Source organism: Chrysemys picta, chromosome 9, assembly GCF_011386835.1.
Source record: "Chrysemys picta bellii isolate R12L10 chromosome 9, ASM1138683v2, whole genome shotgun sequence".
NCBI lineage: Eukaryota > Metazoa > Chordata > Testudines > Emydidae > Chrysemys > Chrysemys picta.
Genome location: NC_088799.1, coordinates 66,098,079 through 66,114,974, shown reverse-complemented (window position 1 = coordinate 66,114,974; position 16,896 = coordinate 66,098,079). Strand labels below are relative to the sequence as shown.

At 49.7% G+C, this 16,896-nt stretch overlaps 2 protein-coding genes across 2 annotated transcripts; both read left to right on the top strand.

The window, feature by feature from the left end:
- Window positions 1–2,114: 2,114 nt before the first annotated feature.
- On the top strand, window positions 2,115–6,671 carry LOC135973398 (myb/SANT-like DNA-binding domain-containing protein 2). Its single transcript, XM_065556455.1, has 2 exons — window positions 2,115–4,911; window positions 6,152–6,671. Exons 1-2 carry the CDS (start codon window positions 4,335–4,337, stop codon window positions 6,319–6,321), a joined length of 747 nt encoding a protein of 248 aa, XP_065412527.1. The 5' UTR covers window positions 2,115–4,334; the 3' UTR covers window positions 6,322–6,671.
- A 188-nt stretch (window positions 6,672–6,859) lies between these two features.
- Window positions 6,860–9,595, top strand: LOC135973397 (uncharacterized). The gene is made up of 2 exons (XM_065556454.1): window positions 6,860–7,834; window positions 8,901–9,595. The coding sequence occupies exons 1-2, from the start codon at window positions 7,297–7,299 to the stop codon at window positions 9,512–9,514; spliced, it is 1,152 nt and encodes a 383-aa protein (XP_065412526.1). The 5' UTR covers window positions 6,860–7,296; the 3' UTR covers window positions 9,515–9,595.
- Window positions 9,596–16,896: the final 7,301 nt, after the last annotated feature.

Here is a 16,896-nt window from a genome sequence, read left to right as displayed (position 1 = left end):
GAATGTATTTAAGGTTGCATTTTGACCCTGAGATGATCCCATGCAAACTGGGGATAGGGAGCAGCTTCCCCAGAGGTGGAAAAAAATCAAGAGATTGGTACAAAACAGTGGACTTTATTTGGCTTTAAAAATCATGAGATTTTTAGAAGGCTGTCTCATTATCTTTGAGGAGTCCTTGTGGCACCTTAGAGACTAACAAATTTATTTGGGCATAAGCTTTCGTGGGCTAAAACTCACTTCATCAGATGCCTGGAGTGAAAAATACAGTAAGCAGTATATATATCACAGGACATGAAAAGATGGGAGTTGCCTTACCAAGTGAGGGGTCAGTGCTAACGAGGCCAATTCAGTTAAGGTGGAAGTGGCCTATTCTCAACAGCTGACAAGAAGGGGTGAATATCAAGAGAGGGAAAATTACTTTTGTAGTACTAATGAGGCCAATGCAAACAAGGTGGACGTCGCCCATTTCAAACAGTTGACAAGAAGATGTGAGTATCAGCAGAGGGAAAATTATTTTTTGTAGTGACCCATCCACTCCCAGTCTTTATTCAGGCCTAATTTGATGGTGTCCAATTTGCAAATTAATTCCAGTTCTGCAGTTTCTCATAGCTTTTTTGTTGAAGAATGGCCACTTTTAAGTCTGTTATTGAGTGTCCAGGGAGATTGAAGTGCTCTTCTACTGGTTTTTGAATGTTACCATTCTTGATATCTGATTTGTGTCCATTTATTTTTTTGTGTAGGTACTGTCCAGTTTGGCCAATGTACATGGCAGAGGGGCATTGCTGGCACATGATGGCATATATCACCTGCACCTTCTTGTCAACTGTTGAGAATAGGCCACTTCCATCTTAATTGAATTGGCCTCGTTTATACTGACCTCTCTCTTGGTAAGGCAACTCCCATCTTTTCATGTGCTGTGATATATATACTCAGGGCTGGCTCCAGGCACCGTGAACAAAGCAGGTGCTTGGGGCGGCCAATGAGAAGGGGCGGCACGGCACGTCCGGGTCTTCGGCGGCAATTCAGCGGTGGGTCCCTCAGTCTCTCTTGGAGTGAGGACCCGCCACCGAATTGCCACTGAGGAATGCAGAGGTGCGGTTGAGCTGCCGCTGAAGTGCCGCCAATCGCGGCTTTTTTTTTTTTTTCCTTCACCGCTTGGGGTGGCAAAAACGCCTGAGCCGGCCCTGTATATACTACTTACTGTATTTTTCACTCCATGCATCTGATGAAGTGGGTTTTAGCCCATGAAAGCTTATGCCCAAATAAATTTGTTAGTCTCTAAGGTACCATAAGGAATCCTCATTGTTTTTGCTGATACAGACTAACACTGCTACCACTCTGAAACCTGTCGTTATTTTTGGGGTCTGACTGATGATTTCAGTGCTTGGGGTTGGTTACACTTCTGTGGTACTGAATCCCTGTCCCCAAAATACTGCCTTTTGGGGGACTGTGGGTAGAATCCCGACTTGCCTAGGCTTGGGCTTCTGGGCAGGGTCCCTGGCCCTCAGCTCTGGCTGGGCCTGATATTTCAGAGGTGCTGGACACTCATACCTATGTTGTAGTCAATGGGAGATATGGATGCTTAGCTCCTCTGAAAACTCAGGCACATGGCTTGTGTCTGTAGTTAGTTCCTATTGTGACTAGCTTCACCTTCCCCACTAGCTGGGTTACAGGTGGCTGTGGTTTGAAAGAGAGAGGCTAAGGAAATTGAAATAAAATGTTCTTTTAGTGGGTCACACCACCTGTCACCAGCTCTAGGGGAGGCTGCTGCTGCTGTGGGAGGTCTCCAGTCATGGTAAAGTTTTGTTGGAGTTTTAGATAATGTGGTCTGGCTTCTTTCCTTTGCACGCCTCTGCTGTTACACTGTAAAGAGCGCTATCTCTTGGCATACGACAGTTTGTACCAATATTTGTAAGTCTAGGTTAAGTAAAATTGTTAACGCTACAAAAGTCTGCCTGACCCAGCAGCACTGAACACTTACCCTGGGAGTTTGCAAGCGGGGCTATCTGCAGGGCCGTCCTTAGGCATACACAGCATACACGGCTGTGTAGGGCACCCAAAATTTGGGCCACTCCTGCGTTTTAGTATCCAACCCCCCCCACACACCTCTTTCTCTCCCTGTTCTGACCCTTCCTGCAGGCTCCCACCACAGCTGGCTGCTGCAGCCTGGTGAGTCTTCCTCCAGAGGGGATCTAGTACTTAAAAGTGAAAAAGCCTCCTGCCTGCCAGATCTATTAGCACAACACTGAAACTGTTAAAGAGCCCTTCAAGTGGTAATGAAGCCATTTAACAGGCATTTGCCAACCCCCAGGTATATACTGCCAGTTTCTGAATTTACTGCCAAAAACAATTGTGCATTACGGTAATATTTACTCAGAACATGTTAGTCTACAGCAGTGGTTCCCAACTTTAACAACCTGTGAACCCCTTTCACTAAAATGTCAAGTCTCACGAACCCCCTCCTAAAAATGAATATTTCTAGGGATTTTCTCCTTTACCTGAGTATAAATTATAAAAGCAGTGATCTTGGAAATATAAAATTTGTTTTTGACATGCTTATTACACACTATTATTATTTATCATTATGGTATTTTTATTACATTATGAAAATGGCAACACTCTTCCAAGATCTCACTTTCATAGCTTGTATCACTTTGAATAAGCCTGTTATAAGACAAGGCTCCTATGTTTCATCAAGGAGTATCAGATGTGAAACAGCAGGAAGGGATTTAAGAAGCCAACTCAGAGTTCCTCGTACACAAGCATTCAGGTCTCGAGCAGCCCAGGCAAACAACACACATTACAACAAAGCTTAAACTTCTTCTTGATAATTTTAAAAACAATACTAGCTGCCTATTTCATTTTTTAAAAACAGCAAAAAATATCCACCTCCCTTTCCATTTCTTATAAGGAGTCTTGAAGTGTGATAGGGGCTCCGTGCTGCTGGCCCCGTGCTGCCCGGGGTCCCTAGGGACAGCTCTGTCCACCATTAGGGAATTTTTTCCTGAGAACCCCCTGTAACATTTCATGAACCCCCAGGGGTTCACAAACCCCAGTTTGGGAACCACTGGTCTACAGGATCTTAGTTTAAAATTTGCTTTAAAAATATTTCATTAGTGTGTTGCTGAAGATTATAAAATCACATCTCTAAAAAATCCTTGCATAGATTTTTAGATGCACAATCTGAGTATTCATCTTTAGGTTTAAATGCTAGAATCTTCAGACATATACACCTCTACCCCGATAGAACGCTGTCCTCGGGAGCCAAAAAATCTTACCGCGTTATAGGTGAAACCGTGTTATATCGAACTTGCTTTGATCCGCCGGAGTGCGCAGCCCCGCCCCCCCCGGAGCTCTGCTTTACCACGTTCTATCCGAATTCATGTTATATTGGGCCGCGTTATATTGGGGTAGAGGTGTAGTTTTTTTAATAAATCCTTCAAAAGACCATCCTTATCTAAAATACACATGCGAGTCTGGGCTGCCATTGGGCATAGGGGCAGCAGTTTAATAATACTGCATAGGGCCCCATAAATCCTAAGGATGGCCCTGGCTATCTGGTGCTTCCCTGGCTGAAATCTCAACTGCTCCGTGGACAATACAGGAAGGGGGAGTGTTACCTTGTTCAGTGAGTGGTTTGAGTTTTTTTTAACATCTGCTTTGCCGTAATTGCTCTGCTCTATTTGGTTGCTGGTGGTAAGACACTAGAGCAAACTTAGCCTATTACTGTTGAACCCCACTGTGTGACTTGTGCTCAAGTCAATGAACGTTGCAGGCAAGACATGCTGGCCCTTTGTGGTGTGTAGGAAGCTTCTCCACCAACTGAGCCAGAAGGGAGAGCCTGGAGCGGTTCTCCTCACATTATCTTGAGACAGAAGTAGTGTATTTTGCCATGAATTCCCCACTGCAGGCCATCATTATGTGCACACTCCTACAAAAGCTTAGGCCTGGTCTGCACTAGGAGGTTATGTCGAATTTAGCAGCGTTAAATTGAATTAACCCTGCACCCGTCCACACAACGAGGCTATTTAGTTCGACATAGAGGTCTCTTAAATTCAATTTCTGTACTCCTCCCCAACGAGGGGAGTAGCGCTAAATTCGACATGGCCATGTCGAATTAGGGTAGGTGTGGATGGAAATCGACGCTAATAGCTCCGGGAGCTATCCCACAGTGCACCACTCTGTTGACGCTCTGGACAGCAGTCCGAGCTCGGATGCTCTGACCAGCCACACAGGAAAAGCCCCGGGAAAATTTGAATTCCTTTTCCTGTCTGGGCAGTTTGAATCTCATTTCCTGTTTGGACATCGTGGCGAGCTCAGCAGCACTGGCAACGATGCAGAGTTCTCCAGCAGAGGTGACCATGCAATCTCAGAATAGAAAGAGGGCCCCAGCATGGACTGATCGGGAAGTCTTGGATCTGATCGCTGTGTGGGGCGATGAGTCCGTGCTTTTGGAGCTGCGATCGAAAAGACGGAATGCAAAGATCTACGAGAAGATCTCAAAAGCCATGACAGAGAGAGGATACAGCCGGGATGCAACACAGTGCCGCGTGAAAATCAAGGAGCTGAGACAAGCATACCAGAAGACCAAAGAGTCAAACGGACGCTCCGGATCCCAGCCCCAGACATGCCGTTTCTACGAGGCACTGCATTCCATTCTAGGTGCGGCCACCACCACTACCCCACCACTGACCGTGGACTCTGAGGATGGGATATTGTCGATGGCCACTTCCTCGGAGAAGTTAGCGGACGGGGAAGATGAGGAAGGTGAGGAGGAGGACAAGGCAGTCGACAGCACTTACAACGCTGATTTCCCAGACAGCCAGGATCTCTTCATCACCCTCACAGAGATCCCCTACCAACCGTCCCCAGGCATTAACCCAGACCCTGAATCAGGGGAAGGATCAGTCGGTAAGTGTTTTAAACATGTAAACATTTATTTTGAACAGAACAGGAATATTAACAATGAGTTTTTCATGATTTGTTTGCCCTAGGCGCTTAACGTTTTAGTCCTTGGCAGTGCAACTACTGCAAAAGAATCTAACAATGTCCGGTTTATCATGATTAGTTTCCCCTAGGCGCTCTACTTTTTAGTCCTTGCCAGTGCAGTTACTGGAAAAGAAGGTCTATATGTCCGGGGATAGAGCTGAAATCCTCATGGGTCATCTCCACTAAGCTCTCCTGGAAGTAATTGGAAAGCCTTTGCATGAGGTTCCTGGGGAGAGCGGCCTTATTGTGTCCTCCGTGCAGAGCCGGCTCCAGGGTTTTGGCCGCCCCAAGCAGCCAAAACCAAAAAAAAAAAAAAAAAAAGCCGCGGCCGCGATCGCAATCGCGATCTGCGGCGGCAATTCGGCGGGAGGTCCTTCACTCCGAGCTGGAGTGAGGGACCGTCCGCCGAATTGCCGCCGAATACCTGGACCTGCCGCCCCTTTCCCAACCGGCCGCCCCAAGCACCTGCTTGAGAAGCTGGTGCCTGGAGCCGGCCCTGCCTCCGTGGTAGGAAACTTTTCCTTGCCAGGCTATCATCAAGTACTCTGGGATCATTGCCTTGCAGAGCATGGTGGCATACGACCCTGGTTTTTGCTGGCTTTCATGCAGCATGCGGTCTTTCTCGGTCTCAGAAATTCTCAGCAGAGTGATGTCGCTCATGGTGACCTTCTTAGAATTAGGGGAATGTTACTATTGGGACTGCTTGCCTGTTCCTTTACAGAACTGTCACCGGTGGTTTACCGCCACGCGGTGGAGGCGGGAGAGGGGCAGCATACAGGGATCTTTCCCGTGGACAGCCGCGAGGGGGTGGGACAGGGGCAGAGTTCATGCTTGCCAGATTGCCGGCAGCAGGAACTGCCCAACGCTAGGAGCATTGCTTTGAACGTGAAAGGAGGGCACTGCTCTAATTTAAGTTTTAAGCAGCCAAAAGTCTATGGCTTACCATGTCAGCCTGCTACCCGAATTCTGCTGTCCTGCCCCGCTTGTCTGATCTTCACTGCAAGACCCCAGGCACTGAATGCGAAGGCCGAAAATTCGACCTTGTCCTGAGTGCGCATGTGATAGGTGCTGTGCATGGTCTTGTTCACAGAGAAAGACTATGTTCATTGTTCACAAAAAATTATCTTTGTGAGGAATTCACTCCCTTTTTCCCATCCCACAGCTGCGACTGTCTCCCGACCTACCCTGGCATCCCCCTCGCAGAGGCTGGTGCAGATTAGACGGAGAAAGAAAAGGACACGGGACGACATGTTCTCAGAACTTATGGGCTGCTCCCGAGCCGATGCGGCCCAGCAGACCCAGTGGAGGGAGAACATGTCGCAATACCAGTGAGCACACAGCGAACGGGAGGAGAGGTGGCGGCAGGAAGACCAGCAGGCGACTCAAACACTGCTTGGACTAATGAGGGAGCAAATGGACACGCTCCAGCGCCTTGTGGATGTTCTGCAGGACCGGAGGCAGGAGGACAGAGCCCCGCTGCAGTCTATCTCTAACCGCCCTCCCCCGCCACAAAGTCCCATACCCCCCTCACCCAAAGTCCCAAGAAGGAGGGGCGGCAGGGGCCGTGAAAACTGTCACTCCACCCCTGCAGACTGCTCAAGTACCAGAAGGCTCTCATTCCCAAAAATTTGAAGTCCTTTCCTTCCTGCCTACCCAAGCCCCCATCCCAGTTTCATCCCCTAACTGTGTAATTGTTAATAAAATATACGTTTCTGTTAATTACTGTTTCCATCATGTTCTTTTAGAGGAGAGTGTGTTTGAAGGGGAGGAAGGGGGTTGGTAATTGGAGAGGACAGTCACCTTTACCAGGGTACAGACACGGGGGCAGGTTCAGCAGAAGGTCATACACACATTGCAGTCACTAGGCACCCTGGTCAGTCTAGGAGGTGGTTTTCATGTTCTGTGGGGGGGGGCCCATGTGACTTTGGCCTGGTCTACACTACGACTTTAATTCGGATTTATCAGCTTTAATTCGAATTTACCCTGCAACCGTCCACACAACGACGCTATTTATTTCGATATAAAGGGCCCTTTAAATCGATTTCTGTACTCCACCCCGACAAGCGGAGTAGCGCCAAAATCGATTTTAACATTTCGAATTAGGGATAGTGTGGCCGCAATTCGATGGTATTGGCCTCCGGGAGCTATCCCACAGTGCATCATTGTGACCGCTCTGGACAGCAATCTAAACTCAGATGCACTGGCCAGGTAGACAGGAAAAGCCCCGCGAACATTTGAATTTCATTTCCTGTTTGCCCAGCGTGGAGAGCACAGGTGACCACAGATAGCTCATCAGCACAGGTAACCATGCAGGCCGATAATCGAAAAAGAGCACCAGCATGGACCGTACGGGAGGTACTGGATCTGATCGCTATATGGGGAGAGGATTCAGTGCTTGCAGAACTTCGTTCTAAAAGACGAAATGCCAAAACTTTTGAAAAAATCTCCAAGGGCATGATGGAGAGAGGCCACAATAGGGACTCAGATCAGTGCCGCGTGAAAGTCAAGGAGCTCAGACAAGCCTATCAAAAAACAAAGGAGGCAAACGGTCGCTCTGGGTCAGAGCCGCGGACATGCCGCTTCTACGCCGAGCTGCATGCAATTCTAGGGGGGGCCACCACCACTACCCCACCTGTGATCGTGGATTCCGGGTCGGGGATAGTCTCATCAGCTACACCTGAGGATTCTGGCGATGGGGGAGAGGAGGAGGAGGATGAGCTTGCAGAGAGCACACAGCACTCCGTTCTCCCCAACAGCCAGGATCTTTTTCTCACCCTGACTGAAGTACCCTCCCAACCCTCCCAAGCCAGTATCCAAGACCCTGACCCCATGGAAGGGACCTCAGGTGAGTTTACCTTTTAAAATATAAAACTTGTTTTAAAAGCAAACGGTTTTTAATGATTACTTTGCCCTGAGGACTAGGGATGCATTCGCGGTCAGTTCAGCTACTGGAAAAGTCTGTTAACGTGTCTGGGGATGGAGCGGAAATCCTCCAGGGACATCTCCATGAAGCTCTCCTGGAGGTACTCCAAAAGCCTTGCCACAAGGTTTCTGGGCAGTGCATCCTTATTCCGTCCTCCATGGTAGGACACTTGACCACGCCATGCTTGCAGCAAGTAATCTGGTATCATTGCCTGACAAAGCCTGGCAGCGTATGGTCCCGGTGTTTGCTGGCATTCAAGCAACATCCGTTCTTTATCTTGTTGTGTAATCCTCAGGAGAGTGATATCACTCATGGTAACCTGGTTGAAATACGGGAACTTAATTAAGGGGACAGAGGTGGCCGTTCCTACTGGGCTGTTTGCCTGTGGCGGAAAATAAATCCTTCCCTGCAGTTAGCCAAGCGCAGATGGGAAATTGGCCCTGAGCTTTTCGCGTTTGGCTAGCAGGGATCTTCCCTGTTACCAGCCACACGGTGGGGGGAGGGGTACCGTGATCATCCCAGAGAATTTATGGCGGGAGGGGGGCGGCGGGGGGGGGTTAGTTTGGTTCCTGCAGGGATCTTCCCTGTTACCAGCCACGCGGTGGGGGGAGGGGTACCGTGATCATCCCAGAGAATTCATGGCGGGGGGGGGGGTGGTTAGTTTGTTTTCTGCTGCTGCTGAATGTTAACAGAAAAACCGCAGCACTCTACGGGCTTTGCTTGGTATGTGGGAAAGGAGGGCGCAGAAGCCGTAAGACAATGGCTTACCCTGGCCGCATGCAAGCCGAATTCTGTTGCCCGGACCTGTGATCTCTAGCAGCAAAGCCACAGGCACAGGCACTCAGTATTAAGAGGCAAAATGCGACCTTGCACAGAAATCACATGTGCTATGTAATGTGAATAGTGTTGGTCACCGTGAAAGAGTATAAGCATTGTTCTGCAAAATGTATCTTTTTAAACAATTCTCTCTTCTTTCCTCTCCCTACAGCAGCTGCAAATTCCTCAAGCCTCCCTCCTCCATCCCGAAGGCTATCACAGATAAGGCGTCGTAAGAAGAAGACGCGAGACGAGATGTTTTCAGAAATTATGGAATCCAGCCGCAGTGACAGAGCTCATCTGAATGAGTGGAAGGAAACGGTTGCAAAGTATAGGAAAGAAGCCAGTGAACGTGAGGACAGGAGGGACCAACGTGAGGACATGAGGGACCAACGTGAGGACAGGAGGGACCAACGTGAGGAGAGGAGAGACGCTCGAGATGAGAGGTGGCGGCAGGAAGATCAGAGGAGGCAGGATGCAAAGCTGGGGCTGCTGCGTGAGCAAACAGACATGCTCCGGCGTCTGATGGAGCTTCAGGAACGGCTGCAGGAAAACAGACTGCCGCTACAGCCCCTGTACCCCCCTCCCCCCTCCCCATGTTCCGTATCCTCCTCACCCAGATGTGTAAGAACGTGGGGGGGGGGAGGCTCCGTACACCTTCCCATTCCACCCCAGTGGACAGCCCAAGCAAAAGGCTGTCATTTTTTTAACCTTTTTTTAGTGGCCTTTTCCTTCCCACCGATCCTCCTCCCAAATCCCACCCGGGTTCCCTCCCTCTTTTTCTAATCTATTAATAAAGAATAAATGATTTTTAAATGATAGTGACTTTATTTGGTTTGAAAGCAAGCTGGGGGAAGGGGGAGGGTGGGTTCCTTACAGAAAAAGAATCAATAAAGGGAGCAGGTATTCATGAAGGAGAAACAAACAGATATTTCACACTGTAGCCTGGCCAGTCATGAAACTGGTTTTCAAAGCTTCTCTGATGCTCAGCGCTTCCTGGTGTGCTCTTCTAATCGCCCTGGTGTCTGGCTGCGCGTAATCAGCAGCCAGGCGATTTGCCTCAGCCTCCCACCCCGCCATAAAGGTCTCCCCCTTACTTTCACAGAGATTGTGGAGCACGCAGCAAGCAGAAATAACAATGGGGAGATTTCTTTGGCTGAGGTCAGAGCGAGTCAATAATGAACGCCAGCGACCTTTTAAACGGCCAAATGCACATTCTACCACCATTCTGCACTTGCTCAGCCTGTAGTTGAACAGCTCCTGACTCCTGTCCAAGCTGCCTGTGTATGGCTTCATGAGCCATGGCATTAAGGGGTAGGCTGGGTCCCCAAGAATAACTATTGGCATTTCAACATCCCCAACGGTTATTTTCTGGTCCGGAAAGTAAGTCCCTTGCTGCAGCCCTTTAAACAGAGTAGTGTTCCTGAAGACGCGAGCGTCATGAACCCTTCCCGCCCAGCCCGCGTTGATGTTGGTGAAACGTCCCTTGTGATCCACAAGTGCTTGCAGCACCATTGAAAAGTACCCCTTGCGGTTTATGTACTCGGTGGCTTGGTGCTCCGGTGCCAAGATAGGGATATGGGTTCCATCTATCGCCCCACCACAGTTAGGGAATCCCATTGCAGCAAAGCCATCCACTATGGCCTGCACATTTCCCAGAGTCACTACCTTTCGTAGCAGCACCTGAGTGATTGCTTTGGCTACTTGCATCACAGCAGCCCCCACCGTAGATTTGCCCACTCCAAATTGATTCCCGACTGACCGGTAGCTGTCTGGTGTTGCAAGCTTCCACAGGGCTATCGCCACGCGCTTCTCAACTGTGAGGGCTGCTCTCATCTTGGTATTCTGGCGTTTCAGGACAGGGGACAGCAAGTCACAAAGTTCCATGAAAGTGCCCTTACGCATGCGAAAGTTCCGCAGCCACTGGGAATCGTCCCAGACCTGCAACACTATGTGGTCCCACCAGTCTGTGCTTGTTTCCCTTGCCCAGAATTGGCGTTCCATGGATAGAACCTGCCCCATTAACAACATGATCTCCAAAGCACCGGGGCCTGTGGTTTCACAGAATTCTGTGTCCGTGTCCATGTCCATGTCCTCATCATGCTTGTCGCTGTGCTGCCGCCGCTGCTGCCTCCTTGCCTCGTTTTTCTGGTCCTGGCTCAGCATAAACTCCACGAGAACGCGCAAGGTGTTTACAATGTTCATGACTGCTGTCTTGAGCTGAGCGGGCTCCATGCTTGCCGTGGTATGGAGTCTGCAGTGTTCACCCAGGAAAAAAGGCGCGAAATGGTTGTCTGCCGTCCGTTGCTTTCATGCAGGGAGGGAGGGAGTGAGGGAGGAGGTGAGGCTGTACCCAGAACCACCTGCGACGATGTTTTTTGTCCCATCAGGCACTGGGATCTCAACCCAGAATTCCAATGGGCGCGGGAGACTGCGGGAACTATGGGATAGCTACCCAGAGTGCAACGCTGCAGAAATCGACGCTAGCCCCGGTACTTGGACGCACACCGCCGAATTAATGTGCTTAGTGTGGCCGCATACATTTCTACTTTATACAATCTGTTTCCCAAATTCGAATTATATAAATTCGGATTAATCCCGTAGTGTAGACATACCCTTTGTGGCAGGGGAGGGTGGATAGAGATCTTATGCTGCGGTCCTTATCCTGGATCACAGAGCCACGCAGCAGGGGATCTGTAACCGTCCTCCCCCGCCACAAAGTCACATAGCCCCCGAAAAGGAGGGGTGGCAGGCTCCGTTGAAACAACCAGTCCACCACTGCGGACCTCTCTAGGAGCAGGAGCCTGTCATTCCTCGAGTTTAGAAGCATTCTTTACATCACTACGCCCGCTCCCCACCACAGTCTGCGTCCCAGTTTCAACACTTTACCGCAAAATCCGTAATAAAGAAAACGGTGTTAACAAAGTTCCATTTATTTTATTTTTAAACGTGTGTTGGAAGGGGGGGGATGGGGTGAACGGGGTATGTAGCTGGAGAGGATAGTCAACAGTAAGTGGGTAAAGAAACGGGGGCAGGTTCAGCTTCTCTTTAAACAAACTTAATAGTCACAGGTTACCCTGCTCACTCAGGATCCTAGCTTTCAAAGCCTCCCGGATGCACAGCGCGTCCCGCTGGGCTCTTCTAATCGCACGGCTGTCTGGCTGGGCGTAATCAGCAGTCAGGCTATTCGCCTCAACCTCCCACCCCACCATAAAGGTCTCCCCCTTGCTCTCACAGAGATTGTGGAGCACACAGCAAGCTGCAATAACAATGGGGATATTGGTTTTGCTGAGATCAGAGCGAGTCAGTAAGCTTCTCCATCTCCCCTTGAGACGTCCAAAAGCACACTCCACCACCATTCTGCACTTGCTCAGACGGTAGTTGAAGAGTTCTTTTTCACTGTCCAGGGCGCCTGTATAGGGCTTCATGAGCCAGGGCATTAGTGGGTAGGCTGGGTCCCCGAGGATCACTATAGGCATCTCCACATCCCCAAGAGTTATTTTCTGCTCCGGGAAGTAAATACCTTCCTGCAGCCGTCTAAACAGACCAGAGTTCCTGAAAACACGAGCGTCATGAACCTTGCCCGGCCATCCTACGTTGATGTTTGTAAAACGTCCCCTATGGTCCACCAGTGTTTGCAGCACCATTGAAAAGTAGCCCTTTTGGTTAATGTACTGGCTGGCCTGGTGGTCCGGTCCCAGGATAGGAATGTGAGTTCCATCTATAGCCCCACCGCAGTTTGGGAATCCCATCGCGGCGAAGCCATCTATGATGACCTGGACGTTTCCAAGGGTCACTACCTTTGACAGCAGTAGCTCAACGATTGCATTGGCTACTTGCATCACAGCAACCCCCACAGTAGATTTGCTGACGCCAAAGTGATTCGCGACTGACCGGTAGCTGTCTGGCATTGCAAGCTTCCAGAGGGCTATGGCCACTCGCTTCTGGACAGTCAGGGCTGCTCGCATCCGGGTGTCCTTGCACGTCAGGGCAGGGGACAGCAAATCACAAAGTTCCAGGAAAGTTCCCTTCCGCATACGAAAGTTTCATAGCCACTGTGATTCATCCCAGACCTGCAGCACTATGCAGTCCCACCAGTTCGTGCTTGTTTCCCGGGCCGAGAATCGCCATTCCACAGCATCAACATGACCCATTGCCACTATGATGTTCACGGCGCGGGGTCCCGTGCTTTGTGAGAGGTCTGTGCCACTCTCAGACTTCATGTCCTCACCGCGCTGCCGTAGCCTCCTCGCCCGATTTCTCAGCATCTGCCTCTGGAAAAGGTGGATGATAAGGTGCGAGGTGTTGACAACGGCCATAACTGCAGCGATGGTCGCAGCGGGCTCCATGCTCGCAGCGGGCTCCATGCTCGCAGTGCTGTGGCGTCCGCACTGTCACTCTCCAGAAAAGTGTGCGAACTGATTGCCTGCCGGCGCTTTCAGGGAGGGAGGGCGGGAGTGATGGTTGGATGACGACAGTTACCCAAAACCACCCTCGACACATTTTTTTCCCCAGCAGGCATTGGGGGCTCGACCCAGAATTCCAATGGGCAGCGGGGACTGCGGGAACTGTGGGATAGCTGCCCACAGTGCACCGCTTGCAATGTCGATGCTTGCCCCGTTAGTGTGGACTCACAAAGTCGAATTACTGTCCTTAGTGTGGATACACACGTTCGACTTTGTAATATCGATTCCACATATTCGATTTAAGTACAATCGAACTACTCTCGTAGTGTAGACATACCCTTAGGGTGCCTTAGGCCTTGGCTACACTTGCAAGTTACAGCGCTGTAAAGCCTCCCCCAGCGCTGTAACTCACTCCCCGTCCACACTGGCAGGGCAGTTACAGCGCTGTATCTCCCTGGGTACAACGCAGGTACTCCACCTCCCCAAGAGGAATAACAGCTGCAGGAGAGTGGCTACGACTCACGGGTGTGAGTGTAAACGCTTGCAGGGCTGTACTAATCACCTTGTCAAGTGGCCAATCCTCGAATGCGGAAGTGCAGGTTTCAAAGCTCCTACCACAGAGAAAAGCAAACAGATTGCAGCTTGCTTTGAGTGAGTGAATGAATGAGCAGGGGGCCGGGAGTTCGGAACTTGCAAAATAGAGAGCTGACATGCTCCAAAAAGCACTCTTTCTCCCTCCACACTCCCTGTCACAATCCCCCCCCCCCCCGTTTTGAAAAGCACGTTGCAGCCACATGAATGCTGGGATAGCTGCCCATAATGCACCGCTCCCAACACAGCTGCAAATGTTACAAGTGTGGCCACACCACTGCGCTGGCAGCTGCCAGTGTGGATAGACTGCAGCGCTTTTCCCTACTCAGCTGCACGAAGACAGGTTTACCTCACAGCGCTGTACAGCTGCAAGTGTAGCCAAGGCCTTAGGCAAGTCGCCTGCAGCCACACTTTTAAAAGAGGCCACTAAGGAGGTGCTTTGGTTTGATGGGGCCCAACTTGACACCTTCTGCCTGACTTGCTGCGAACCATGCACACCACTTAATATCAGTGGGAGCGGCAGGCGATCTCAGCCCCTTTGACAGTCAGACCCAAGCTGTCTCAGAACGAGGCACCTGAACTCAGTGGTAACTTCAGAAAATCAGGGCACCAAGTTTTATAGCCCCCTTTCCCAATGAGGTTATACTCCTCCCTCTCGCCAAGCTGGTGTGAGGTGAGACTAAATAGACAAACGTCTGTAAAGCGCTTTGCCGTCCTTGGAGAGAAGGGACTAGAGAAGGGGAAACTATTCATTATTTTTATTTTGATTAGGGTTTTTATTCAGATAAACTATTTTTAAATGAGATCAGGGCTTTGATTCAGTTCAGTCCTCTCACCCTGCTGTGCTGGCGCACCTGTGGCAGGTCCAGGCAGTCCAAAACAAGCCGCCTGTGAGAGTGAGAGGACCACTGCTGGGAGAAGTAAAGTAATGGCAGCTGAACTTTGAATTCCATTTGGAAACTGACTTTTATGGACTTGCCTGATCCTTAGTGTTAATTGAGGGGAGTCCAATGAACTGCTCCAGGAAAGTGGGAGGTTCTCCCTAGCACTGTTCATTCACCACCCTCCTGGCAGACCCAAGGAGCAACAGTGAGGGGTTCAAACCTCTCTCTGCCAGAGACGAGCACTGTGAAGTGGGGATGTGTGAGGAAGGTCCTGAGGGCTATAAGAGGGGCCTGGAGGACACAAGTGAGTGACAATATCCAGCACATCTGTTATATCTCCTTGCAGCCAAGTCTTAGCCCTAAGTGATGGGTTATCTTATTGTCCTCTCAGAAGGGGAGTTCTTACAATGGAAGTGCTGACACCACCTAGCCCATAAACTGCAGTGCAGCAGGCTTTCAGCCACAGCCTTATTCCCCCCCTTTCTGGGCTGCAGCAGAGCCAGCAAGTGCGGGAGGGCGTCACGTTTCCCCTGGTTGGTGAGTACACTGTCCCTTCTCCAGGAGGTACATGAAAGAAGCAGCAGGAGTTTCTAATGGATGTTTACTCAACCAAAGGGTGTGTGTACATGCGCGCTATTTAGCAGCAACATCCTGTTGGAAACTTCCTGTGTTACTCATTAACCATCTGCCCACTGACTGTATATGTACACGACCTACACTCCTAACCCATTAAACAGCAGTGCACAGCAAGGTGTGTTAGAGGAAGGATGCTGGGGAGCCTGCAACACGCCCAATGTATAATGAGTTACATACAATTTGCAGATTAGTGGTCAAGGGATAAAGCAATTGCAGGAGCTGATCATATGTAGCAAGCAAGAAACATGTATGTGTTGGGCAGGGGTGTTGTTTATGAAGGAACGATGCCTGTGCTGAGCTTTGATTAATAAGGGACAAGCTGAAATGCATTTCTTTGTGCTACAGCCAGAGCCAGCTTGCTGAAAAGAGAATGAAGATAGGCCCAAGCCTTCACCACTAGTCCCTATGTAGCCCCATTATCACCTATCTGCCTGGTGGCCCTCCCACACAATCTCCTAGAGTCCCTGTTCTGGGTCCCAAGTGTTGTCTTTTCCTCCCCAAAATCTGCTCTTCTCCCTCTTGAGCTGGTGAGTGTGCGTCACTGCCTCATATCTCTGGAAGTTTGTCCCAATTCCTGCAGTGCTTAAGAGAAGGGAGTTTGTTAGAAATATGGAAACAACAAATCTCTAAACTCTCTTCAGCTCTGGATTTCCACTGTGCTCTGTTAGCTGTGTCTAGGTTCTTTATGTCCATGTTTTCTGTGCTGAATACAATGTTGGCATTAAACATTAATTAACAATAACTTTTTCTGTGCTTGCTCTGCTTGCCTCACTGATGTCAGGCAATTCTACCTGGATCACTATTAGCAGTCTGAAATCTGTTCTCAGACTCTCCTGCTCCTTGCTTGCAATCTGCTCATTAGTTCCAAAGCCATTATGCAAATTCCTCCCCAAGATCAGCCCTAAGGAATCAATGGAGTGAGGACTCAAGTGGATCAGCCCACATGATCACAAATACTGATAATCTCCCAGGGCAGCTGTGACAGACTGATCATTTCCTGCCATATCCTGAATGAATTTTACAGAATTAAGTTAAACCTTATTGAATTAAGGTTAATACCTTTAGGGTCCATTTTTATTAAAAATGCAATTAGTGTATGTGTTGTTGTAGAATTATATGTAACTTCTGTAGGAGGAGGAGAGGGATACTAATGTAATTCCTCCGGTTATCAGCCCTTTGAAGCCACCCGTGGAGAGATGCATGTATACTGGTTCAGAGGTAGAGGGAGTCCAGGGACTAACAAACAAAGCATTTTTGGATAAATAGCCTGGTTTTAAACTGGTTTTTCCTGATCCAGCAAATGGACAGGACCCCTGGTCCACAGAGGGCCTCAATATTTAGGGAAGTGACAGGGCCGCCCAGAGGATTCAGGGGGCCTGGGGCAAAGCAATTTCGGGGGCCCCTTCCCTAAAAAAAAGTTGCAATACTATTATTTTAAAACATTAAATGCTTTAATGGTATGTATACATTTGCAATTACATAATGGGCTGTTGCTGGGTGATGGCGATGGTTGGTGCCAATGGGCTGTCGCTGCCTGGGGGTGGCACTACTGTTGCCCAGGGCTGAGTGGGGAGCTGGGCTCGGGGTCGGGGGGTGCCCGGCTCAGAGGGGCAGGGCTCGGAGCTGGGGGTCAGGGCTGGGTGGGGTCGGG